Source organism: Pieris brassicae, chromosome 3, assembly GCF_905147105.1.
Source record: "Pieris brassicae chromosome 3, ilPieBrab1.1, whole genome shotgun sequence".
Classification (NCBI taxonomy): domain Eukaryota; kingdom Metazoa; phylum Arthropoda; class Insecta; order Lepidoptera; family Pieridae; genus Pieris; species Pieris brassicae.
The window spans coordinates 21,397,191-21,425,113 of record NC_059667.1 but is presented as its reverse complement, the minus strand read 5'-3'; the positions used below and the strand labels follow the sequence as shown (position 1 = coordinate 21,425,113).

The following is a 27,923-nucleotide window of genomic DNA, read 5'->3' as shown; positions in this document are numbered from 1 at the left end:
TTGTGACTAACAAATGCAGGTGATTTCACCGGAGAATGCGCCACCTGCGCCTGCGCAGCTCGTCGCCGATGTCGCTACTAAATTCACTATTGGCGACTTCGATGTAAGACTCAATTTTCTACCTTAGGATATTAGATTAAGGTTTATCGTTTAAGCAAGTCTTATAACAAGAAGCAAGCCCTTTTATAAGTTTAAGGCAACTCTGCATCTTACAAGCTATACATACATACATATAACTTTAATAAAATTATTAAACACAAAAAATAATTCTAGTATTGGCAAAATTTTTATCATACAATATACGCGTAAGATTTTGTATCACAATTTCCCCCATACTAGTTCTAATATTCACAGTCGACTTAGTACGAAAAGTCCAAAAATGTGTTGGATCCCTTAGTTCGCACTACGTGTTCGGTGCCCGTACGTCAAAATCTAATAAATACTTGACATACGAGATTATACTAAGTTTAGATTCTGAAGCATACCATAAATATAGTATCGTTGCAATGAAATATAAAGAAAACATATATTTGAATAGTACTCGTAGGTGTTGAAAGCTCTATTAATTGCAAATAATTTAGCTAAAATTCGTAAAAGCTAAGGATGCTATGTTATTTTATCATGAATCTGTTATTGTAGCTACGTTGTAAAAAGCTAAATGTTTCATAAATGTGAATTCTCTTTGAGGGTATTTAACTAGTTGTCTACTTACATTTTTAAATAAATACCCACCAAACCGGGTATTTATATATAAATATGTAAAAAGGAACAACGTGTTGTTAGACCTGGGAATAATGTATTTTTGACATATGTCAAATGCTCTCAAAGAACCATAAAGGCTAGACTAACCTGTAAATATCCCAAATCCTTCAGGGAGTGGATAGCAGCGACGACAGACCTGGCACCCGCCTGCCCACAAGCATCGTGCGCGGACGCAATAAGAAATAAATGTTTGTTGTTCATTTTAATGCATCTCAAGGGAACAAAACTTTGATATTCTTATTAAGAACTAACATTATTTACGTTTATATATATATATATATTATTAAATATATATATTTTATAAGTTATAAATAACACGTTTTGAGAAGTTTGAGTTTTGTTTCTATACATTAAAGAATAATTATTAATAACCTGCTTTTTTATCTGTTTACTGCATTGTATTTTTGCGCATGCTCACTTGTTATTCAAACGCCATGTTCTTCTGTTATATTTATTTGTTTTCTTTTAAGCTGCTTCAAATACGACATTTTTAACTAGACGAGCATCACACGTGTATGAATTGATTACCCCAGCTGTATTTTGTTTGTGTTATATAGTCTATGGCAAAGTTTAAAATCGGAGCTACCAACATATATAAATATTATAATATTTTGCAGTCTGATTCAGAACAAGGCGAGGTGCGAGAGTCCGGCACGTGCAACGTCTCGAGCAGTAGTGATGACGACATCTCAAATAAAAAATATTCACCTTTAACCGGAACTAGATTCGCCCTAAAGCCCATTGGTCACAAGGCAACGACATTCAAAATGGACGTCATTGACGATTGACCGTTATTCTTTGTGTATTTAATACACGCGTGTACGCATTATTTTGTGTATATCACGTTAACGTTGTTACTTAACGTATTTAAGTAAACAAATGGGAAAATGTCGGACGTCTTACCGTGTTCCAGGGTAGATGTTCCTTGGTATAGATTTTTGGTGGTCGTGGCGTTTGTGTAAACTTCTGGTTATCTACCAACTCTCTCATTTTGCCGGAAACTATACAGAACACACCGTATGAAGTCACAAGAAAATTAGTTCCATAAGGTTGATTGTGTGCGCTTCGTTCGTTGTGTGATACAGAACAGATAGCGTCGGCAATTACGGCTGTCTTGAATTCAACATTCTTGATTAAATTAGAGCCTAATATATCCTGGAACACTGTATTTTTGTGTACGGGTAATATAATTATAACATAGATATAATAAGCACTCGTTCCCTTTCACCTATCATATTGAGAAATCATCAGGTCCATAATTTGTCAACTTATTGTAACGTATGCAATATTTTCTTTAGACAAATGTAATCTTTGAAGCTGTTCGAAACTGTGCTTGCTATTTAGAATATTTTCGAATAGCAACACACACGTTTATTATAAGAGAAATTAATTACGATAAATTATTAAACTGTGAAAGAGAAATACTCATTTTATCTTGAGTTTAACGATAAATTTGTTTTAAATCCTACAATTATTTTTTGAGCGACGCGAAGTTAGGCTTAAATTCACAGGATGATAACGGTGATTTACATGAGTTAATCTAGCGAATTACCGTGAAAAGATATAGTAGATTAATTTAAAATTTTAAGTTATTATAAATCAATTAATTTAAAACTATCGCCGAACGATATAAATAAATCTACTATATTTTTTGAATGTCCTCTAATTTTAATCTATAATTACGCGCTTAAATAGGATAGTGAAAAAATATTTTCTTTAAGTACTTTGAAAGTGGAAATTCGCCACGTATAAAAGCTAAGTAAAAACTCGTTGTAAAAACTAGTGGAGCGAATGTAAATAATTAGTGTAGCTTAAAATTAAGCCAATCTAGGAATGCGGTGCCAGAACTCTACCACTTCGGTAGAATTATTTATAACCATTTATGTTATTATAATGTTTTCTTATGTAGGCACTGTGCCTAAAGTGCCTTATAAGTAAGCACGGGCATGTCTTTATCAATATGTTGTCGAAGTACGTAGTCAGTAATAGGCAATTAATATTGTGTTTTCTTTGTGTATCCATACCGTATCAGAAAGCATATATTAAGTTACGCACCACCCAACTATAATTTGGTGGACTTATGTCTTCTATATCAATCACCGTAACAAAGCGAAACCGTTGAGCTTTCGTGGATTGTTTAATTTTCCATTATACATGTAAATTTAGGATTGCGATAAAATTTAATTTTATAAGATGCCAAGATACATTAGTAAAATTTATGTTCGCTAAAGGCGCTATACAATGATGAACAAAAATAACTTTCGTGTAAAAGTCTAGGAATAAAACGTTAAAAACGAAATCGAGGTATGCTAGTCATTTTTAGATAATGTTTAGGACGTTATAGCTTGGCTATTTAGTCTAGATAATGTGCAGGAGCAAAATGCAAGGAGTTTATGAATGAAATTAAGAAAACTTGATTCACAACTTGGTACAAGAGCAAAGAAAATCAGTTAATAAAATATAAATTAATATAAACGATAAATTATTTTCCTAATTATCTGTCAATGATTTTGACCGTAGACTATTAAATGTATGACATAATTTAATTTATTGATAGTCTGTGCGGAAATTATCTTCTGTGCGCGTCATTTATTCACACGTTGTAGTCTTAATTTTTTGTATCAAGACTTGAACTAGAATGACGTGTATATAATATAACACTGCTACGACCTCAATTGCTACGACAGTTCTTTTTCCGCACAGACTACTACTAATTAAATTATTAATTTGAAATTCTCTTATTGCGATGAAACAGCAATCAGGACTATCATATGTCGATTTAAAGTAGCTCTTCGTGTAAAATATAATACTTATAAAGATCGCTAGATACATTTCCAATACAACATTTTGTCTTTTAAAGATGTTCCAAAACGACATTAATTAGCCAAGTAATAATATGTGGTAAAAATGTGACGAATACGGTTTTTGTCTTTAAATTCTATATTCAAAGTTGAGCGAGTATGTTTTATTTTTTTCGTCGTTTTAATTTTATCAGAGGAAACGCGTTGAAAAACTATTCGTTTTGTGTAATAATTGTACTGTTATGTATGTATTCGGCATTTCGAAATATTGCCATATCCATTGAACTAAATAGTTGCAACATTCCAAATAGTATATAATTATCGTAATACCAGGGCACTGTTATTTTAGCAGTTTATGTCCTTCGCAAACACGATATATTTAACAGGAATATGCCGATTAACGTATCGATGTCGAAGGGCAAGATTTCGATATACCCTCTCAATTTTAATGTGTCATATAAGTATGACAAAAGCTCACTTTTAGCGAGTACTATTTGACTCGGGAAAGCTAATAATTACTTGACTTAACCCAAACTAACAAGTTGCGAATTTTATAATTTAGATATATTTTTTAAATGTAAAATGTATCGTGTTTACGATCGTCTTTACTTGTTTATCGCTCAAAAGAGCATTAGTGTTGGTTCAGTAGTTTATAGGTAGCTTAGGGATGACATCCCGAATAGACGTAGTTAAACTGATATTATTAAGATTAATTTACGAAATGCGAATAAAATTATGCCGCCATCATGTGTTTTTTATTTACTTGACTGAATAACAACGCTTTAAGGGCAAGACCGAGACGTCCAAAATGGACACTCTCCGTTTATAAAATGGACGTGAAGGGTTTTCTAAATATGTTTAAAATAAAAGCTTTTTTAATAAGTTTTCTAGTTGTGTAAACACCCAACGGACATGTAAAAAATCTACTAAAACGATATCGACCCTAAAAATTATCATAGGTAACCTATATAGTTAGGAAAATAAGAATAAATTTAAAATGTTAGGTCCAGGCGGAGTGGAGTGTTCTTTCTGGCAACGCACTTGCGAGCATTCTGGCAGTGAGTGTCCTTAGGCGGCCATATCACAACATCAACTCCTGATATTCGAGTTTTTTAAAAAGTATTTTTATTATTATGAGCGGTGTTGGCCAAGTGGCGTCAACGTGCGACTTTCATCACTGAGGTCGTAAGTTCGATCCCCGGCTGTGCACCAATGGGTTTTCATTCTATGTGCTCATTTAACACTCGCTCGGACGGTGAAGGAGAACATCGTGAGGAAACCGGGTTGTCTTAGACCCAAAAAGTCGACGGCGTGTGTCAGGCACAGAAGGCTGATCACCTACTTGTCTATTTGATTAAAAAATGATCGTGAAACAGATACAGACATCTGAGGCCCAGACCTAAAAAGGTTGTAGCGCCATTGATTGATTTATTTATTTTTTACTTTTATTATTATAGATATTGTAATATTCACCAAACCACAGGATATTTTAAATATTTAGTATTTCATTTTCTAAACCTATTAGCAGCTGATACGATGATGATGACGCATTAAATATCTGAAGGAGGCAAACAAAGAAGAAAGAACGAGTCTCACATACAATTGCGCCCCGGCTCGCCTATGAATATTGTAAATAATATTACCGATGTAGCCGGGGCGGTACCTCGTATTACGGTATCTCGCGAGGCGTGTAACACGATTATAATTTTAATTTATGCATCTTTTTGGTAAATATATAGGAGATGGAACAAGTCTCTGGGCGCAATGACAAAGAAAATCGAGAGAAACACAAAAAATACATTGAAAGAACTATACGAAACTGAGTTTCATTGTCATAATTGAAACACAAAGCGTGCCAGTGGAAATTGGTTTTGCAGACTAACCCTGCAGGATTGCGTTATCTGTGTACCGCAAAAAAGTAGTCTGTTAATAATACACAAAATACATTTTTAAATTATTATAATTTCACATTCATATTGCACAAAATTCATTAAATAAGTACTTAACACATAAAATTCATAGTTGACTCTGCGCCAAGTATGACTTGTTTGTCAAATACGTCTTAAATTTTGACATACAGGAGTCGTAGTTCGCGCCAAGTCAAAGAGCAAAAAACATTACAATTTCGATTTCTTAAGTACAAATTTTGCGATATACCACTTGAAATCAGAAAATTGATTTGCTAACTATATACAGTATAGTTTTGTTGTGAACAATAAATAACCTTAAAACAATCTTATGAATAAAAATTATAAATTTTAAGAAGTCCCCAAGCGGTCCGCCTTTAAGCCCCGAGGTTCTTCATTCTGTGGCCATGGCACAGAGAAAAATCAAATTAATACAGCCGAGATTGGAACGAACGCAGGAGCATGCTCAAGCCACTAGGTCAAGATTGCAAGACTTTTACGTATAAATATTAATTAAAACATAGTATAAAATTAATAGATAATTATATCTTCATTTTTTTTCACTTACATAATTGTAATAGTTTGTGGACACACATACGTATAAACTTGTGTGTAAGATATATAGATAAAATCCACTTTTATTAGTATCACATAGACACATGAACTGCCTTTTAAAGCTTACTAAGAGACCGTCAAGTAAGAATTTTTTCAGTCTAGTTCAGCGAGATTTCTGTCACAATTAGCAACACCGTATATGTAATTATATCTAGGTAATTCATATCTTAATCATAAGGCATTGCGCAACCACAATGGATCACGATAACCCCTTCTATAAAATTATATATACACCTGTCGCAGCTAACATGTTTAATTAGCCCTTCAATTAACAGCTTAGCCTTTTAAATAAGACCCGTTTAACGAACGGCCTGAAATATATTCAGCCGTAGCGTTTGTAACAACATTTAATAAATTGACTGGCTAAAGCCTTCCAGGCTTAGGCCATTCGTCCGATAGAGTGCCACCATGTGGCAGAAATAAAAAAAACATCATCATCATCAAAGACATCTGACAAAATATATTTCTTTAAAAATTAAACTGCTTGAGTCAGTCATAGCTGAAGTCAGCTGAAGCTAAAGAGTTTCGTTTCGACTTTGAGAGTGGCAGTAAGTGGAACTAAATTTAAATAACAGTCAAAATGATTGAATATCTTTGAGGCCGCTAGTTAAATTTCGCTACTTAGTTAAGAGGCTATGCTGTTGATTGAACGGCTAATTAAACTAGTTGGCTGCGACATATACGTATATTTTAAAAGTTTTCTAATTTTATCTATGCCCCATATTGATGAGATAAATTATAACAATGGGGCAATATAAAAATAAATTAACGATTATACGATATAATCCTCAAATAATTAAAAATAATAAAACATTCATTAGCTATTTAGAGTTTATAGTATCTTTGTATATGTTGTATCTGTAAAATAATATTTCTTAATTCAATAATGTAGCGATTATAAAATGTCTCTAGGAGAGTAAAAATGTATATTTGAAAATCGATCGTGTCGCTTGATTGTGATTGGTTATGCGCTGACCAATGATAATCAAGCGATCTAACTTGTCATTATGTAAAACGATTATGCGATCGATCTCATTATGATAGGTCAACAGTCTCTCTAGTCCAGTGTTTTCCAACGTGGCCCACGCCCCAGGTGGGCAATTCGATTGTTAAGAAGGGCTATTAGAAAAATTATTTGGAATTTCAGTTTTTCATTATGTTTTAAAAATTAACTTAATTATAAATTTTTATCGAAACACGATAAAAATATCCTACTAAGTTCTTCCTAAAACATATCATTTAAGTTTCTTCAGTTAACTATTCACTTTTTTACCATTAAAAATGATGTATTTTACATAGGGAAGGCCTAACCATAATAGAAAGGCTATGTGCATGGGACAAAAACAGTTGGGAAACACTGCTCTAGTTCAATAGGCCTGCATCATTCGCTTTATATTCTCACCTCATAGTATTGTTTAATATCAGTTTATAAGTACATTTGCTAACTTAAATAATGCAGATCTCCATAAAATAGACTATAAATAATTAAAAAAGCTTTGATGAGTGACATGACTTTAAGCTCGCACAATCATATACTTTGAACAAAAACTTAGTAATGGTAAAAACTGTTTTCAGACAATGTATATAATCTATAAAATATAAAAAACATAATTTCTTCCGATGCAAGTAAAATAATTTTTGTTCATTAGTTCCATTCGATATTAACTATTTTTGTATATATTGTAGTACGGTAAATACCTAGTGTATGGGTGAACGGTGATAAGTTCTTTGTTGAATTAAAATAAATAAATAATTTTTGTCATAATTCTCTTTTCTGTGTTATATTTTAGTTGTTGTAACAAGATAAACAAGAAAACTAAAATAAAGTTTGAAATCAGTTTTCACCAGTCGCACGAACATACCTTATGGATGATAGCAGAAAGGGCATAGATTGAGGAGATGTTACATTGCTTCACTTCTGTTATTCTTCTGTGTTAACTTACTTAGCGTACTAAGTTGTGGAAAAGCTGTCTTATTTTGAACAGGATTAAGTTTGGTTGTCATAAATATGAACGGTTCATATAATGATGGTCGGTCCATGGCTGATACTTCAAAGTGTCGAATTTTTTCTCTTGAACACCAATTTGATGCTTTCGAGCAAGTATTTTCAAGGCAATTCACATCATCTGGCCCTGTACGATTTCCAATGACTAGCATTACAACCTGAAACATATTAACTGTAATCTTTCAAACAATTGTCATATTAAAAAGAATCAATGCTTATTTTTTGTAGGTAAATCTCTTTCATCCCTAAGGTTCACCATTAAATTCCTAAGATTTTTGTTCTTATGTGTGCAGTGTGACCCTGCTGTGCATCTGATGTCTATACAAAAGAAATCAAAGAAACATGCAATCTGAGGCCACTGGGTTATTTTACGTTTTTATTAGTCATTCATTGCAATTGCTTTAAGCTGAAAACTTGTTTAACTACTCTGATGTGGAATAAAGAGATGATAAGTACTTTAGTCAAGTTGTAATACTAATGTAAAAGTATCTAAACATCTAAGTTTATCTCTAACTTTACGAATAATGTTTACCTCTTTTTTGTCTTTATTTCTATCAATATCCTTTTTTAAATACATAAGTACGTCAAGTGATTCAGGTCTTGTAGTATCATACACCATAACAAAGCCCTCAGCAAAACCTAGGTAGTGTCTCTGAAGAACTTGGTTTGCTGTCAGCTGCATAGTAGGAGACTGTGGAGGTCCTAGAAGTAAAATACTTAGGGTAAAATAAAAAAAACAATATTGCTGATCAATATTACTCTCTGCATCTCCATATTATAATCAAGCTAGATATGCCAAAATTATTTGTCAATTAAAACAAGACTAAATATGATTTTTCAGTATGAAATGCCATACATTTTGTAATTGGGTCTATACCAGACATAATAATCAGGGTGAAGGTAGAATTGAATGGTACACATTGTGGGATAAAACATGCAACCTTGATATTGAGAATCCTATGCTGGATAAAAGTGAAAAAACATAATGCAAAGAATATATTATACTTATTCCTGTAACTGTAATATTGAAAAAGTGTTTCATAATAATAATAAATTGACTGAGCTTTAATTAGATAATAGTACATAACCATCAATTTGGTTAATGGCCCATAGAGCCTATAAAGTGGTTTGAAGATGCAGAGCACTATGCTCATCCCCTACTTGAAGTGCATGGAAAATATGACCATTTTTATAAGCTGTTTGTAAGTAATATGTGCAAAAACAGAAGCTAGTGTTGTTTTATTTGGTAAGCTTTAGTACCGAAACCTTTATTTCACTCAAATGTTTAAACCTTTTAACTCGCCTGTGAGCGGAGGTTCCAAACCAGCTGTATCATAGAAACATACCCGTTCTTTAGTACCACGGTCAGTCTCAATATTAGCAACATATATATCTTCAATTGTTGGGTAGAACGACGATTTTAAATTAACACAGCCATAAATAAGCTGCTCTAAAATCGCAGTTTTACCCACTCCTTTCATTCCGCAAACAACAACTTTGCTAGTTTTTCCCATGGTGAGGTCGTTGCAGATTGTTACTTTCACTAATTACAGTAAGTACGTGTATAACATTTTTGTTTTTAGTTTATTTATATATTCATATTTTCTAATTATATGTCTTGATACCGAAAGTAATTGAGCGCTTAAGGGCTCAAGTTAAACCAATATATTTCATTATATTTTCTAGTTTATTTACAACTTTATAAATTACAAGAACTTAAGAACGAAGTAAGAACTACGAAGTTACGAAAGACTATCATAAAAGATGAGTGATGACCATAGAATCTATACATACTGCCACAGACTGATCAATAAGTGTAATAATTTTACATCTCAAGTAAAGTAGTAGTAAAGTGTTTTACCCTTAGACTCTATAGTGTTATTTTGAAACCGTAGGCGCGGATGGCAGCTCCCACCCGCTGTAACAAAGCACATGCTTTATACAAGTCTACGACTACGGCTAAGGCTGAAAATGTCGAAGCTGCCGAACCCTATCGGGGCCCGTAATCGGGTTTCCCCAAGTAAAAAAAACAACTAATTAGGTTAGGTTTGATTAGATCATATTTTATTGGGTTTTTTTTAAATAACTGCTTCCGGCTCTTGAAAGTGGTGGGGGGTGATAACTATACCCCTCCTCGCCCCTTAACCCCGAATTTTGGTATTCGATTATAAATTCGTTACCAAGAGTCGACGGCGGTTGTCAGGCACAGGAGGCGGAACAACTACTTGCCTCTAAGTCAAATGATCATGAAAACAGATAGAGAAATCTGATGCTTAAACCTAAAGTGTTTGTAGCACCACTGATTTAATTTTAATTTGGAAAAGGAAGCTTTTCTGTATAGAAATGTATGAGATGTATTATTTAACGTAGTACAATACGATTTTCAAACTATTTATTACATAAGTTGTAATTACAACATAATATTCACTTTAAATAAAAAAGGTATACATTTTTTTTACTTTATTTCCAAAAACAACAAAAAAAGCTAAGATAAAGGAATATATTGTTCAATTTAAATTCATTAAAACAATATCAAAGGTCTCTATTCTATATATATTTTTTGGTAATTGACGTATTTTGGATTAACACTTGAAACAAAAATTATAATAAAGAAAATCTTTAAAAACTGATACTTTATTTTAATTTAAAATATAAAAAATCTAAAGTAATACTATATTTTGTGAAGAAATTTCATTTGTTACAAGGTTTTTTTTATAAAAGCTCATGAATTCATTTGATCCACATAATACATATTGATTGAAAACAGCTGGTTTTAATAAATCTATATCTCCAACATCTAATTTCCTTTCTAAGATTGGCTCCTCATATTTAACTACAGAATTTGAACTTAAACTTAGATAAACTTTGTATGAAAAATTCCAAAATGACTTCTTGCTATACAACTCTTCTCTAAATAAAATTGTTTCTATCGAATGGGTGCAATAATACAATAATATTTTACTCATATCATCTTCGTTATTTAAAATTTCTTGAATAATAGAGATGAATGGTATAATACCTGTTCCTTGAGCAATAAAAATAATATTATTAAATTTATTTGGTGTAACTTCATACCTTCCATATGGCCCTCTCCACAAAGTAGTATCTCCTTTGACTAAATTATATAAATAATTTGAGACTAAGCCATTTTCATATACCTTTACTATAATTTCAAAATCACAATCATCTTCATTAGGTTTTATGGGTGTATAGGGACGAGAACATTTGTTGTTGTCTTTTTTAAATAAAATATAAAAATGTTCACCTACTTTCCAGCATACTCTGTCACCACTATCCTTTTTTTTAAATTTTACCAGCTTATGCATGTTACATAAGTTGAAAACATTAGTTACTACAAATGATGTGTATTCACCCTGCAAGATTCCATTTGCCTTAAGGTCTGTAGCCACATGATGACTATTTTTGTATTTTTCATAAAGCTTTAATTGCTTCTCATAAATATCATAAATACAAGGATTACATCCACTATTACAACAATCTTCTTGACTTGGCTCAACTGGAGCCTTCATGAGTTGAAGTTATGATATAAATTCAATACTGAAATTTACTGAGTTATGGAGCACCATATCATGTTTATCTAGTACATTTTCAGCGTCAACTAACACCAATTCTTAGATTTTTTTTTGATGTAAAAGCATAAATTATATTATAATTTAGACTTTAGTTTTTTGATGTTTGCAAGGTTAATTATTTATTTATTACTATTCAGTATTCCATCCACAGATCAGTGATCGCTCGTAAATCTTAAATCATTTTTACTTTGACTATTATGTATTTTATGTGTCTTGTATATTAATTTTATGACTTGATGTTATAACTTTACCTTTACTAAATCTGTGGTTATGAATTATGAAACGCGAGTCAGTATAAATCACTCACTATGCATAATTCAAATCAATACAAGTGGTCACTAGTCACTTAGTCAGTAACTCAGTACTAAGTAGTCTGTGTTAGACAGCATGGCGGCCACTGGAGTAGATTCAGAAATTACTAAAAGCGATAAATATTCGATATTATTACCCACATACAACGAAAGAGAAAATCTTCCTATTATCATATGGCTAATAATCAAATACCTAGATGGAAGGTATAGAAATATGTTTATTTATTTTTGTTATGTTTACTATATCTTTAACTTCTTTACATTTTTAGTGGAATAGATTTTGAAGTGATAATAATTGATGATGGAAGCCCCGATGGAACAATAGAGGTTGCTAAGCAATTACAAAATTTATACGGCTCTAATAAAATCGTGCTACGACCTCGCGAGAAGAAATTAGGACTTGGCACTGCTTACATTCATGGCATTAAACATGCGACCGGCAACTTTATTATTATTATGGATGCCGACCTAAGTCACCACGTAAGTTCAGTGTTAAGCTCTATCAGGTTTATGTACGTATATGGCTTCTTTATGTCTTAACAAGATTAATTATGTTTGTATGACTTATTGGTATAAACCATTATGTTAAAGATAAGTTTCTGGAAACTACTTATTAGTCTTATAAAGCCTGTAAAACGTAAATTCATATTGGATTTCTTAAATACATCCTATAACATGCAGTGAATTTGTATTTTGTTGCCTAATACATTTATTTAATAATGTCCTAACTGATGGTTGGAGATAAGATACTACTAAGGTACTGGCAATAAAGTTTTATTTTTCAATTTTATATTGAGTTAATTTTAATTTTCAGCCTAAATTTATTCCTGAGTTCATAGAGGTGCAGAAAGAAAATGACTATGATATAGTTACTGGCACTCGCTATATGAATGGAGGAGGGGTATATGGTTGGGACTTTAAGCGAAAATTAATATCTAGAGGTGCCAACTTTTTAACTCAAATGCTACTAAGACCTGGTGTGTCAGACTTAACAGGTTCATTTAGGTACTTGTTGTTATTTTTAGTCTAAGTTTAAGTAGAATAAAATATACATTAGTATATGTTATGGCTAAAATTATATTAAAATTTTACCATAAAATAATAAAACTTTATTGAGATTTTATTTGATTGGAAATGGGTTTTTATTTAATGCTTTATTTCTACAACTGTAGAAGAAAATCTTTAACTCACAAGTTAAAAAGTATCAAAATGCATATGCTAGATATATAGATTTAATTACATTTTCAGGTTATACAAAAAAGATGTTCTACTGAAACTCGTAGAAAGTTGTGTGTCAAAGGGATATGTGTTTCAAATGGAAATGATAATCAGGTAAAATTAAGAAAATTTAATAATACTAGACATTATCCTATTACATTTGTACCCATAATACTATCTAATTAATTTTACACATTTCATGACAATCCTTATATGCAGAATTTGTATATTTACAAAACAAACTATAGTATATTTAGTTAAAATTATACTTGATTATGCTTATCTCATATCACAATAGTATATAAATATCACATTTTAATAATAAAATCTATAGTTACATATAATATTCTTAAGATCTTCATAAATTGAAACTAAAATCATTACTCACAGAAAACAAACTATTCAAGACCTTAAATGACTTGCAAAGAGAGAAATTAAGCCAATGTCAAAGTGTAAATTTCGCTTCTAATCCTTTAACAGAGATTTTAAAGAAAAATATGAAAGAAATTTTAAGATTTCTATTTGATAAAACTGAAGACAAAATCTTAATACTATGTCGATGATGTTAATTTTTAACATTATATCTTTTTTTTAATTGTAGTAAAGAGTGTGAGCATTGCTGTTAACATTGTTGTCATACTCTTAAAAAACATGTAATTTTTTTTAATCATCCCTTGTGTGGAGAGTAGTTGCTTTGAGAACAGATGAGCCGTGTTGGCATAAGTCTGTTTTTCAATCCTTGCAAATTTCCTTCTAGTTTGTTTAAGATGTCTTTCTAATACTTTCAATCGAATAAGTTTGTTTGAAGTTTTATCTGTAAACAATAATCAAGATGTCATTTACGTTTTACTTCAAATAAGCTCATAAATAAACATACACAATTGTGAGGGAAAACTGGGTTTATGTTTAAAATTGTTAATTAATACCTATATACTCATAGGGTAATTTCTCCAGTCAATGTCACAAATGGGGTATGGTTTTACTGACAAGCAAATCTTAGGTTTGAACCTGTAAAAAAATATATTTTCTTCTAATTAAATAAAATACAACACAGTTGAAATAATAAGCATTAGCTATATATGCTATATAGAATGCTTATAAAGAAATCTGTGATAAACCTGATGTACTCTTAGCCTCTATATAATTTTCATTTATTTAATTTTATATAAGTTATACTCACTAATATGGCCCGTTTGCTTTTTGATTAGTCTCTGTCTTATAAAGCGGTTGTACATTTCTGTAATAAATATTTTTTATATAGTACATGTAATTAAGAAATTATTTCAGTTTGAATAAAACATAAGTAGCAGCACAGTTTGAAAATAAAAATTGTTTCAGAGCCCGACAGCTAAACTTCAGTATAGGTGAGGTGCCCATCACATTTGTGGATAGAGTGTATGGGGAATCTAAGCTTGGTGGTACTGAAATTATTCAGTTTGCAAAGGCTCTCCTATATTTATTTGCTACCACATAATTGTAGCAAATTGACAGAGGTGGCCAAGCATATTCAGCATAGACATGAGCATGTACAAAAAATTCATTCCATTGCTTTTTAATTCTTTATACACAAGTCCATAATTAATCTGATTGTGTGACTAAAAATTGCAAATATCAAAATGAAGTTAAATTATTGAAGATATTCTATTAAATAAGTTATAAAGTGTATTTTTTATAGTATTCAACTATTTGTATATTATGCGAATAAAGATTTTTTATTATGTACATTGACAATCTATTATTTATTAATAGTGAAATACTGAAGTTTTGACGATGGTTATCTATTAATTCTTATTCGAGTTTTCAACTGAATACACAGTAGTATTTTTTATTTTGTTTTTAGGAGCCCTCTTCCATCAGTATGACTAAATAGTTCTATGAAAATTAAATGTTATGTATTTTAAGTTTAGATGATAGACAGAACTTAATAAAGCTGAGGATAAGAGTTTTTCAAAATATTGCAATGAATGCTTTTAAATGTACATATATATTTGTTGAAAGAAAAGTTGTGTTGTAAATAAAACATAGGTAATGCTAAAATTCTGTAATAATTTATTTTGCACAACTTTCAGAGTTTTAAATCAGTGCCAATGAAAAAAGTGGTAGAAGTAAATATGAAAATCCATACCCTCTAACCTATCAGTAGTGGTATTATTACGTTAAAACAGGTGATTTGGTAAAAAAAATAACACATTTAGGTAAGTTTCAATTTTGTGTGACATTTAAACATTAATATAGAAAATAATAATTACCGTTTCAGTTTCCTTTTTTCTGTAATAATGGTGTTTATTGCACCCTACTCTAAATATGAGTAATAATTTGAAGGGTTTCCTTTTAATTTTACAATATCTAAACTTAAAATATAACAAAACTCAATTATTTACAGGTATGTGCTTCGGTTTTGTAAACGCAGAAAATCTATCACAAATCAAGAATTATTTACCCGCGTTTAATATTGCCGCGAAGATTTTAAGATAATTTGAAAAAAAAGGTGTCCAGTTTTCCACTTTAATTAAATACTTTCAATTTAAAGTAAATTTTGTACTGAAATAAACACTATTTAACTTACTATACTTATCGGATCCGTCGGAGTAGTAATTCGTAAACAGTATATGTACTTTCTTGTAGCTTCGAATAATTGCGTTTAAAATAAATGACACAATTATTAATTTTTAGGCTCAACAATGTTCTGTTTAAAATCTTTAAAATTAAACAACTGAGCGCGATCACCTTCGGCCTGTACGAAACTGAAACACTAGTTCAACTAACGAGTACTCAGCACAAAATACCACATGAAAGTATCTTTAGTTAACGAGTTAACGAAAACGAAAACTTATTCGTTATAGTAAACCAAGAACGCTACATTGAAAAGTAAACCTTGTATCCCGTTAATAAGGTTTCTTTTAAATAACTGTCAATAAGTCGAATTTTGATTTTCGTTTACCATGCAAATGAGAAAGCTTAGTTTAAATTCGTGAAACAGAACCTATTGGTACATTTATGTACCTTAAATATAATTATATTTAAAATAAGATTATATCACGTAGTCTGTGAAATGAGTTTCCGATGGTTGTATATTCTGGTTTCGACACCGTCATTGTATGTAGTGAATAATACCTGACATATGTCTTGTTGACAAAATGAGGCCATTCCATTTTTTGCAAAATACGTCTAGTTGTAAACCTACGTAATTGTATTGTTTAATTTCTGCAGTGCATTGTGTAGTGGCATAAAAGGTGTTTAGTTTCATGATTTTGACGTTTGTATAAAATATAATTGTAGTTCTGGCGTGGTGATTGAAATTTTCTTAAGTAGATATTTCGCTTTGCATTACTGATGTAGAAAGTCAGCAAAATGCTTGGCCAGTTTAATAACGTTGGTGTTCGCAATTGCAATGGAACTAAACTGCGGTATGATCAAGCTTGTTTAGAAATAATTACTGATGGCCCAGTTACTTTTTGGAGCCAGTATGAGGAGTGTGAAGATTGCATGTTGTTGGAGACTGCCAACTTGAAGAAGTCAGGTCCTGTAGTCCTAGAAACGATCAGTCCCATACGATACGCTATTCAGAGCGAAGATAATGAAATTTGCAATGGTAAATATCTTTTCAAATATTTTTACCACGCAAACTATATGTTACTCCAATATAAAATAATTTATGAGATCTTGTGAAAATATGAAACCTTTTCAATGCAGTGTCAGTATGTAGGTAATGACGTGTTTATCGACGTTTAGGTCAAGTGACTCATAATAAAATATCAATATTTGCTAAAACTCTGCTTCCTATTTAGTTAGTGGACATATGTCTGAAAATGTTGATATTGATAAGCACTATCGATGTAAACACACAAAGGTTTATGGTTCTTAAGTTTCCAAATTAATGATTAACCATAGAATTAATTCTTTGTTTTTCACATAAATGTTTACATAAAGAAATTACATTTAACCCTCTTATATATGACTAAATTAATTAAATTACTAATTACTCACTTTTATAATGTAAGTGTTTATGTGTGAATTCTTTTAATTCATTTGTGCTCATTAAAAGTTTTCAAAATTTATTAACCATCTGATTTATAAAGAATGTTCATTATTATTATTACTAATATCCATTTGCAATGTAAGATAAAACTATGTTATTGCTGTCCTCCTTATATACTCTTAAACCTGTTTGAGTATTAATTGATATGCAGGGCATGCAATTGCTGCATAATTAACTATGTGTTAATTATTTTTTTTAGATAAACTGTAAAATTGAATAGTAAAACCTTGAAATCTGTACATAATAAGTACTACCTTTCTGTGTCATGTGACTAGCAACATTTCCTTTGTGGATTGCTAAATTAATGTTACATTATTTTATGTATACTTTGTTCATATATTATAATTTTTATTATATCTATTTTATTTGTAATATTGCACTTTCACTTACAGTTTATATTGAAGTTATGTAATGCATACAGAAGAGGTATAAAGCAATAAAGAGTTGTTAAGTAAAACCTGTAATATAAAAAATGGCTTCTTTTATGAAGCATAAACTTGATTATTATCATTTTAATTGCACTAGGTTTTATTTGTAACATAATATATCAATTGTGTATCTGATACACATCCATTGTGAAGGCATAATTTTAAATATAGAGTAAACAAGCATCTAATATAAATAAATGCCTAAAATTATTTTACAGATTCCGACAGAACATAACATTAAGATATATATGAGCTATTTCACTTTTTTATTTATTCTTATGCTCTTAAATATTACACTTGATAAAATGGAGAAACCCACATTAGTGTAAGAGAAAATAAATACATATGCGAAAATAGCATGAGAACTTATGAATCAGGTTGCTGTGCCAACCGATCTATGTATCTCAATCATGTAGCCAGCTATTTTGATGCAGCATATATATATATATATATATATATATATATATATATATATATAAATTAATATTATCAGTCACAATTATGGTTAGACCAAGTTATTTGGTAGCATAATTAGCATCACAGTTACTAAATATAAAGAAAATATATATATTTTTTTCTTTTTTTATTAAATATTATTTTTCTTAAGTCAAGTATGTATACTATCAAACCTTTACAGGTACCTATGAATTTGAAGAGTTTGGTCAGTATAGCATCAACGTTGCAAATGATAGTCATAACTGCCAGCCCCGGATGACAGCAGAGCCTGATGCAGCTTACCTCCCAATACTTACAGCGGTAGTTGTGTTATTGTCTTTGGCCACACTGTGGTATATTGTTAAAGGAATTCTAAAGATAATCATCGCTGGACGCTTCTACTCCAGATACTTTGCAAGGTACTGAACTTTATATGTTTGATATGTGTCGTATTTATTTCAATATCTGTATTACAGAAAAATAACATTATAATTGATAAATTCATATTTTATATTTGCTGTATATGAGATGTAATGTATGTATGATTTATAATTCTTGCAAACAACCAAAAATAGTTTACAATCTTTTATCCTTTGTATCATCTGATCAAATATTATTTTAAGATTTGTGTATGATATAAATAGTTGTACATACATATTACTCAAAGTCATAAAATGAGAATAAAGTCAAAAGGCTGATTGGAAACGAGTGCAGGTGAAAAACTCTTTGTGTCTGCAAATGCTGGTGTTTCACGATTTTCTCACCATAGATAGGGCATAGAGAATAATAAATCTATTGGGGTGGGCACTTAGGCCATTTAGTTTTCTATAACATGGAAACCTGTCTTGTTATAGAGAGGATAATGAACTCGGCTCCGAAACACGCGTGATAGTTACAAGTGAACCTAGGTCCCCTACGAGATCTAGACTGCGTTCGCTAGACATCTTTAGAGGATTCTCCATTGCGCTTATGGTAAGTACTAAGCACAGTATTAAAGACTTATGACACCGGTCAAATTGAAAACGACATTGCACGCACACATGTCCAAATCCAAAGGTACGAAATAAAATTAAAAAAATATATAAACCGGACGGCTAGTCACTAAGACAGCTCGAAAATATTTATGATGGAGGCAGAGGACGTCAAGGCAAATACCATCCGTATCAACTCTACGTCCGTCGTTCCATAACTGTTTTCTGTTCGTTTTCTAAGGCAGTTTTTGCCACGCACCACCACTATGTGGAACCAGCTGCCCACAGAAGTATTTCCGAACCAATTTGGCTTAGGCTCCTTCAAGAAAAGGGCGTACCAATTCCTGAAAGGCCGGCAACGCACTTGCGAGCCTTCTGGCAATGTGAGTGTCCATTAAGGAGTCCCGTCAAAAACCCGTCATCTTTTAGTCGATATCAACTTTCTCTGCAGCTGTGATACTTTTGACATTTGACACCACGTGACCACACACGCTGAAAAGCACGCGAAACGTCGGGAAAAAAATTTAATTTAGAATTATATAAATAACTAAGTTTTTAATAATAATACATAGCTATAATCCGTTCAAAAAGTGTTTTTCTCACTATATTTTTCTTAATTCCGCTGACTAGTCTACAAGCGTCTCATGCTTAGCTTAGATATATATTATGTATATAGTATTAAGATACGAAAACTAGATAGGGCTAAGTACTTTCTTATTTGCTATCTGTAAGAACATATAAATTGTAATTGACTCAAGGTTTACAATCGCTATTCAATGGTTTCTTTGTATAATTTATGTGGGAAATTGTAGACAAGTAATGTTAAACTATTCTCTCGTTGCAGTGTATATATAAATAAATATAGAGTTTTGAACGCTTCAAAAATTCACAAAAACTAAATGATCGATACTTACATAATGATTTTTATATAAAAAATGATTACGTCATCATAAATCACAACAGATAATTGAATTATTAAACAATTGAATTAGTCTGTATTCATGTAATATATCAATTATTCATACATTTGATATATTAGAGATTCCATAATCATTTAATCATGCTACATACGTATAATTCGTATTTACAATTTTCTTAACCTACAAAAATAATAAAAAATTATTTAATAGAAAATGATTAAAAAAACATTGCACGCTTACGTGTGTATCTCACGAGATCTACAATCCAAATATGATCATCAAGTCAAACCCTGAAAGGCTGTAAAAAGTTATTCCGACCGCTAAGCATATAGAACTTAATCTTAACCACTGGGGCTTTCGGGACGGCTCGAAAATCTTTAGGATGGTGGAAGAGCACGTTCTTTCTTCAATTTATTAATTTTTTTTAAAGTTTGTTCCCTTTAACGCTGGCAGCATTTCCTCGCTGCATATACTTATTCGTTGAGCGAGGCACCAGCTCTGGGGTCACCGATACTTTCTACCAGGCTCCAACTTAAATCTTTAATAAGCGCCTGTGCACTTTAACAACAATATTTATATAACAAATAAATTAATCTGTATTAATTTATTATTGTTTGTATAAAATCATTATTTAATTTTTCGCTCAACCATTGCCACCATGCCTTGACCTGCAGTTTGTAAAGAATGGTCGTCGATCATTTAGAAAAAGCTATCGAAATACCTAATCAGCTTCTAGGCTTTACCTGACTTATATTTAGGTAGGTTACCTATACATAAGTCAGTAATATTCACATAGCCACTTTTAAATTTGTCCGACGTTTCGCGTGCTTTACAGCGTGCGTGGTCACGGTGACTAAAAATTATGTAAAATAATTATAAGTTTATAATAATACATAGCTTCAATCCGGTAAACAAGTGTTTTCTTTAAATGTGTTAACAAAAGACAATACTATGTAAATACAGCCTTATTTTTTTATAAATCTCTAAAAAAATGTATATAGTGCGTAGTATCTCGCGTATTCTGGGTCAATCAAACTATAAGTTTGAGGAGCTGTCAAACTTTTTCACTTGCACAAAATCAGTAATTAAAAAAAAAATCATGTGCAATCATTGCCCTCTGGCATTGAGTATCCATGGGCGGTGATATCTCTTAACTTCCGGTGAGCCTGCTGCTCGTTTGCCCGTTTTATATAAAAAAAAGCCCTTATCTCGTGAAAAAAAAATTTTTTTTTCAAATTAAGAAACATTAATTCACCACAGATATTCGTGAATGCCGGAGGCGGTGGCTATAGTATATTCACTCACGCCGCCTGGAACGGATTGACAGTTGCTGATGTGGTGTTCCCATGGTTCGCCTTCGCTATGGGCGAGTCTTTGGTATTGTCACTTAACGCCCGGCTGAGGACCTCTTTGCCGAGAATCGCGGCTCTTAAACAGGTAATTGATTATATTACAAATAACATTAACTTCATCTTTATTCTAGATAATTCTACTGTACCTAAGTCACTGAATTCCTCTTAAACGACTGGATCGATTTGAATTTTTTTTTGTATGCATTTAGGTGGCGCCCTCGATGGTTTAGATTCACAAATCAGCTCGGCAAATGGCGCTGCTGTCCTTATCTAGCTCATTTATATATACAGCAAATAAACAGATTGTATATATATAAATCCATAAAATTATCTATTTATTTGAGCTAATTTAAAGTCATTAAAAGTTGTATTATGAAATTTGCTAAATTACATGAGGAGAAACAATTCAAAGTATAACCGCTCTCACCGTTTATATAACAATCGTTCCCTTAACCCTACGAATGATATTTGTTTGCCTTATTTCGTGTAGGAGCCAGCGATGTACCAAGGCAAGGTGTGTACTGTGTACGTGGCTTACATATATTAACGGCCAGAGAATTGTACCTTGTGGTACAACATAAATAAACTTGCAATTGTATTACATTATAACAGTTATGCTTTCCTTTTATATACAATACAATACACTATAATATAGTTATACTTAATCATAACAATCAGATATACAGTAACAACTACATACTAATAATAAATATTAATGAAAAAAGAGTTTGGTCCCTGTGGCATTGTACCTTTAACGCTGGTAGCATTTCCTTACCGCGTATTATTCGTTGAGCGAAGAATATCATAATTATATGGAATATAAGTAAAAATTTAATGTAAATCTCTTCTAGGTGGCCCAAAGATCCCTATTAATGTCCATAGTAGGCATCTGCCTAAGTTCAGTGAATGCGTCATGGTATGATGTCCGCTGGCCTGGAGTGTTGCAGCGCTTGGCTGCTATGTACCTCATTGTTGGTGCTCTCGAGTGTGCCTTTATGAGGACCAGTCAGAATATTACGCCAGGTAATTACCATGCAGCCGCAGGGAATCTCATTCCTGAGTGTCTATGTGCGCATTTAACAACGACGTCCGCCGTTCCACGATTGAGTGTTTCTTCAGGCCAGGTGAAACCAGCGGCAAACTGAAGTTTTTCGGAACCAATTCGACGTAGGAAAGAACAGAGTCAAACGATGTCAGGAAAAGAACGTACCATTTCATAAAAGGCCGGCAACGCATTTGCGAGCCTCTTGGTGATTTGTGTCCGCGGCGGCGGTATCACTAAACATCAGATGGAGCTTACAGCAGAAATCTACCAGTTCCAGTTCCAGTAGCCTCCAAATACAGGAGATGCATCACTGTCTGATGTTATGTTATTGTATTAAATTAATAAAAAATACCAGGTCGATCCCTGTTCCGTGATGTCGCGGCGGGCTGGCAACAATGGCTGGCCACAGCTCTTTTGGTCGCTATTCAGGTATTTATTTATTTATATTGTCTAGTGCATATGTTCTTTTGTAATGTAAAAACAAATAAATGAGTAAAAAACAACTATACTATAATATAAAAAATAAATGTTAAAACGGTTTTTGGACTCATATCAAACCTTTTTTGTGGTAATTTTCACATAAATTGTTTTTTTTTATTACCAAGTAGATGGTATATCTTATTTCGAGAATTCGAAACTAAACACTAAAGTAAACTTACCCCATAGAATGTTACAATAATTCCAAAATTTAAGAAAATTTTACATATAATTAATAATTTAGATCGGATTTAGAGTTACGGTCCATACCTATCTTTTATTCTCTAATTCTAATGGGTCTAAAGCATAAATGCTAAAATAACTGGGAAAATGTCACAATAAAAAAATAACAAATAAGACTTTTTTGACATTAAAATAAGCTCTGTTGGATTTGTAGTAATATTTGATCTATATAGGTTTCCAAGTTATACAAAATTAAACTAGAAGTCAAATCGTCTTAAGATCAAGTACTCAAAATTTTGCAGTCCAGTTTCATTAAAATCGGTTTAGCTTTTGAGGTCCCACGCATTTTGAAGGACGCATGAGGTAAATCAACTTGAAGGCTGATTAAAAAAATGCATTTATTCAGGTGTGTATAACATTAACTGTGTCGGCGCCTGGTTGTCCCCGGGGGTATGTGGGACCCGGAGGTCTTCACCGCACTGCATTAGGTGATTTCTCGCTGGTCAACTGCACTGGTGGTATCGCAGGATATATTGACAGGTGAATTGTTGTCTGTTCTTAAAGGACATATGTAAAATTGATGTCCGTAGCGTAGTTTATTTTAAAAGAAAAACTTTTTTTAACCGGATTAAAGTTATTTGTATTATTGTAAACTTATAATTATTTCACATAATTAAAAAAAAAAAAACATTCTGACGTTTCGCGCGCTTTACAGCGTGCGTGGCCACGGTGACTGAAGACAAAAGGTGTTAAATGTCAAAAGTATCACAGCTGTAGAGAAAGTTGTGTTATCTGTATTTATTGCCCCGGATTTGGATATTATTGGATTGGTGTTTGATAATTTTAGGCCGTCTTCTCTATTGAAATTGGTGTGTTTTTTTTTCAATGGCTTCGCGTACCATTCTTGGGAAGAATATTTTTTCTTTCGCAGGTAATTTCGGTTTAAAAAAATTAAAATTATTGTTAGCTTCTAGTATTAATTTAATTAAATTCTAAACATTCTTATGAAACATATTCTTAAGAATCTTGCTACATGTGCGCATGTGCAATAGTTATTCATTTGACTCGTTCGGTTGTTTACGAGTTTTTATTGTATTGGGGCTTTTATTACCAAGGTAATAAATAATTTATGTATTAGGTCCTTACATATGAAATTGGCGTTTTGTCTTACTGGCCACTTTGACCTCAAATACCTCCTCTTTGGTTAGGAATTTCAAATTCAAATTTGTACTCATGTATTTGTGCTTCGATGACCGTCATTCATTTGTTTTGTTCTGTTTGCGTCACTCATTTTACAAAATGGAAAACTTAAAGTATCGCATTATTTACGAGTACGAGTGCTGCCGTGGCACTAGTGCTGCGGAAACGACTCGAAGGGTGAATGATGTGTATGGCGGTCATGTTGCAAAAGAAAACACAGTTCGTTTTTGGTTCCATTTCCATTCATTGCAGTTTTCTCAAATCTGGCCAGACTATTACGGCTGATGTCTATTGTCAGCAATTGCAAACCATGATGGAAAATCTAGCGGCTAAACAACCTAGGCTGGTCAATCGCTCCACGCCACTGCTACTTCACTACAACGCTAGACCACACACTCCACAACAGACGGCTACCAAATTAGAAGAGCTTCAATTGGACTGTCTAAGACATCTTCCGTACTCCCCGGACCTTGCTCCAACAGATTACCATTTTTTTTGAAATTTGGACAACTTCTTGCAAGGGAAAAATTTGACTCTGATGGGGCAGTCCAAATCGCCTTCACAGATGTTATTGATTCCCGTCCGACTGGTTTCTTTAGTAAAGGGATCAATGAACTATATGAGATGGCAAAAGTGCATAGAAAACAATGGTTCATACTTTGATTAATTGAATATATTTTATTTTAAAATATTCGACTTTTTGTTCCTCCCATACAAAACGCCAATTTCATATGTAAGGACCTAATATAATATTATTACTTTTGCCAGACCGGTTTTATAGTAAATGTAATCTTTGTCATTTTCTAGATTAATCCTCGGCTCTTCCCACTTGTACAAGGGTGGTAGCTTCCGCAAGATCTACATGCCCCTACAGCCCCACGATCCCGAGGGATTGTTGGGAATTCTCTCGGGCGTGCTGGTCGTACAGGCGGGCGCGCACGCAACGAGAATTATGCTTGTCTATAACCACGCCAGGTAAGTTTATTATATGGTATTAAAGGTTTTTAAATCTCTTAATCCTTATGGTTTTATGCATCTGCCAAGGTCTTCTGTCTGCTGCGACGATTATCGTGCCTTTTTGGTAATACCGTTATAGTTATATATTTTAATAATATTAAAATAAATAAGTGGCGATACAACCTTTTTAGACCACAGATTTCTGTATCGGTTTCATGATCATTTGTCAATCTAATAGGCAAGGAGGTGATCAGTCACCTGTGCCTGACAAGTGCCTGACAAATGCCGTCGACTTTTTGGGTCTAAGGTAATCCGGTTTCTTCACCGCTCGAGCGAATGTTAGCCATAGAACGAAATTTCATTGGTGCACAGCCGGGGATCGAACCCCACCACCTCGAGAGTCGCACCCTGAAGCCACTGCCAACACTGCTCTATTTAAATGATGTTAATACTATAAATACTTTGTTTAACTCAAATCCTATTTCAGGGCAAGGATAATGCGATGGGTTTTCTGGTCGATTGTATTCAGCGTAGTTGGTGGCGCCCTCTGTGAATTTTCCAAAAATGGCGGACCAATCCCAATCAACAAGAACCTTTGGTCCGTGTCTTATTGCTTGGTGACAGCTGGGATGGCGTTCTTTATACAGGCCGTGTTATATTTCTTGGTGGATTTGAAGACAAAGTGGGGTGGTCGCCCCTTGTACTACGCAGGTGCGTTGAATTTTATAGTGTTTTCTGGGTATGATGTACCCACTGACAATATTTTATATATGTGTATGATATACCCACTGTATAACTGGAAGTGTTACACATATTAAGCTTGGGTGGTATATACCCATAATTTTGACTTTATAAATGGCCTAGACTTATACCTATTGTATAAAGTTTCATTACGCATTACAAATAATTTGTATTATTTACTGAAAATATTTTTATTATTTCAGGACAAAACGCCCTCTTCCTGTATATCGGTAGTGAGCTTCTAAAACGTCATTTTCCGTTATACTGGCATGTGCCAGCCCCAACACACAGCCAATTACTGGCAACACACGCGACCGCCATGTTGATTTGGCTGGCCGTCGGTGTTGCCCTACATAGAAAGCGGATCTTTATAACGCTCTAATATTTGTTGCTAACGCATCAGCATAGAGAATGGACAGCGTCAATTGGAACGTGAAATATGAAACGCAGACTTGAAAAATTGATTTGACTTTAGAACGCTCGTTTTATACACTGAAGGGGACTATTTGGACTAGAGTTAGACATAAAGGGGCATATTTTAGAAAGTGTGATGTACCATCGTAGTTTGTATAGGCCTACACCTGTCTTTCTGGATAAAAAATCTAATTAGCTGGGACCCAGTTAAAGGATAATTTTCAGATGTGACCAGCTATTGTTATACAAATTTAAGTGACATGGTTCGGCTTGGTCACGTTACCATTTCATCATAAATTCGAGGATAGCAACTCATCTATTTCAATTTACTTAGGTCCCTTGATCTTTTTTCGAAATTATATTACCTAATTCATTCTCTATGTGCAACGGCTTCTGTGTAAAATTTTCGAGTTTTGGTCAATTCTTCGGTAAATTGCATTTTCTTAGTGCACACAGAATACATAGAAGTAGTATTTGGGTAATTTAGTAGCTATAGACATAACTTGACTATAAGATACGATTCAAAGACAATTTTTTCGTGCATACCAAATGACGCTCGCTCTGAATGACATCTGTCAAATGGTCATATTTTGGATTTTGACTTGAAAAATAAGTTCGCGCTAAAACTTGTATCTGAATCGTACCTTTAAATTTGACCATTCTTAACATGATATTTTAAAAGTATTTCTCTAAATTCTAGGAATGTAAGATCTGCTATAAATTTAAAGACTGTATTATTTTCAAGAATTGGCTGTTGGTACGTTAAGTTTTGCTAATTGATAAATAAGTGCCTAAAAGTCTTGTAATGCATATATAGCCAACATATTTTTTTATCCTTGCATGTTGCCTACTTTAAACTAACGCAGTACAAACGTAATTAAAACAAATGAGTCATGAAATTGGTTACTGTGGTAAATATAATTTGTATTTTTTAACATATCATTGAAAATACACCAATGAAAATTATGTAAACATATTTTTTTTATTAGATAATTTAATAAAAAAATATTATTTTAGTTTTTACTTAAATCTGTAATAAGCTTGCACATTATTCATCTTTATTTGATTTAGATAAATGGTTTTAATTTAGTATTAGAATTAATTCAATTATTATGTTCACATATAACATATTATAACCAATGATGTAAACAGATAGTTGATAGTAAAACATATAAATTTTAGTTATTAATAATTTCATGATATTAAGAACTGTTTATAATAAAAAAATATAAAATGTTGACATTTTTGTTTCATTTAATCCTTAAAACTAACCCGTCTAAACATATTTTGCAATAGGATAACAGTTACTTTACTTTGGTTACCTTGTTTTTCCAAATAAAAACAATAGTAACTAATATTGTACGTACTTTGGGCGTTAAGTCCACACACTTTTTACCACATAAGCCTAATTTAGGTTCTTAATTATTATTTTATACAAGTTTTTTTCTCTTTCGTGCTTCTAGGTAAAAATGTACAAGAGGTTTGATGATTGTTTAAAAGATAAAATTTAATGAATTTTGTCTTATTTTAGTACAAGGCGCCTTTGAAG

The 27,923-nt window shown here is 32.3% G+C and overlaps 5 protein-coding genes and 1 long non-coding RNA gene across 10 annotated transcripts in view; 3 read left to right on the top strand and 3 right to left on the bottom strand.

The window, feature by feature from the left end:
* Positions 1–4,308, top strand: part of LOC123706890 (sodium-dependent neutral amino acid transporter B(0)AT3) — a 42,646-nt gene extending 38,338 nt beyond the window's left edge. For 3 of the 5 annotated variants that reach the window (XM_045656471.1, XM_045656469.1, XM_045656470.1), the window contains 2 exons: positions 20–103; positions 1,380–4,308. In XM_045656471.1, coding sequence (XP_045512427.1) covers positions 20–103; positions 1,380–1,550 — 255 coding nt within the window. In that variant the 3' untranslated portion in view covers positions 1,551–4,308. Of the gene's footprint in view, positions 1–19; positions 104–873; positions 951–1,379 lie in introns of all 5 variants that reach the window. The other 2 variants (XM_045656473.1, XM_045656472.1) reach the window with 2 other exon arrangements.
* A 2,305-nt stretch (positions 4,309–6,613) lies between these two features.
* On the bottom strand, positions 6,614–10,090 carry LOC123707292 (NF-kappa-B inhibitor-interacting Ras-like protein). The gene is made up of 3 exons (XM_045657209.1): positions 9,382–10,090; positions 8,623–8,792; positions 6,614–8,248 (listed from the first exon to the last, which is right to left on the bottom strand). Exons 1-3 carry the CDS (start codon positions 9,602–9,604, stop codon positions 7,988–7,990), a joined length of 654 nt encoding a protein of 217 aa, XP_045513165.1. The 5' UTR covers positions 9,605–10,090; the 3' UTR covers positions 6,614–7,987.
* Positions 10,091–10,657: 567 nt separating this feature from the next.
* On the bottom strand, positions 10,658–11,960 carry LOC123707415 (NADH-cytochrome b5 reductase-like). Its single transcript, XM_045657442.1, has one exon. It carries the CDS (start codon positions 11,618–11,620, stop codon positions 10,751–10,753), a length of 870 nt encoding a protein of 289 aa, XP_045513398.1. The 5' UTR covers positions 11,621–11,960; the 3' UTR covers positions 10,658–10,750.
* Positions 11,961–12,015: 55 nt separating this feature from the next.
* LOC123707416 (dolichol-phosphate mannosyltransferase subunit 1) lies at positions 12,016–14,887 on the top strand. Its single transcript, XM_045657443.1, has 5 exons — positions 12,016–12,198; positions 12,264–12,474; positions 12,809–12,999; positions 13,243–13,326; positions 14,551–14,887. Exons 1-5 carry the CDS (start codon positions 12,071–12,073, stop codon positions 14,684–14,686), a joined length of 750 nt encoding a protein of 249 aa, XP_045513399.1. The 5' UTR covers positions 12,016–12,070; the 3' UTR covers positions 14,687–14,887.
* Positions 13,745–16,010, bottom strand: LOC123707417. Its single transcript, XR_006753493.1, has 4 exons — positions 15,779–16,010; positions 14,393–14,449; positions 14,139–14,220; positions 13,745–14,026 (listed from the first exon to the last, which is right to left on the bottom strand). It is a non-coding gene; the product is annotated as an uncharacterized LOC123707417 (long non-coding RNA).
* A 342-nt stretch (positions 16,011–16,352) lies between these two features.
* Positions 16,353–27,533, top strand: LOC123707631 (heparan-alpha-glucosaminide N-acetyltransferase-like). The gene is made up of 10 exons (XM_045657863.1): positions 16,353–16,804; positions 18,317–18,533; positions 18,969–19,086; positions 21,266–21,442; positions 22,209–22,380; positions 22,758–22,831; positions 23,469–23,602; positions 25,070–25,237; positions 25,707–25,930; positions 26,164–27,533. Exons 1-10 carry the CDS (start codon positions 16,564–16,566, stop codon positions 26,340–26,342), a joined length of 1,704 nt encoding a protein of 567 aa, XP_045513819.1. The 5' UTR covers positions 16,353–16,563; the 3' UTR covers positions 26,343–27,533.
* The last annotated feature ends 390 nt before the right edge of the window (positions 27,534–27,923 follow it).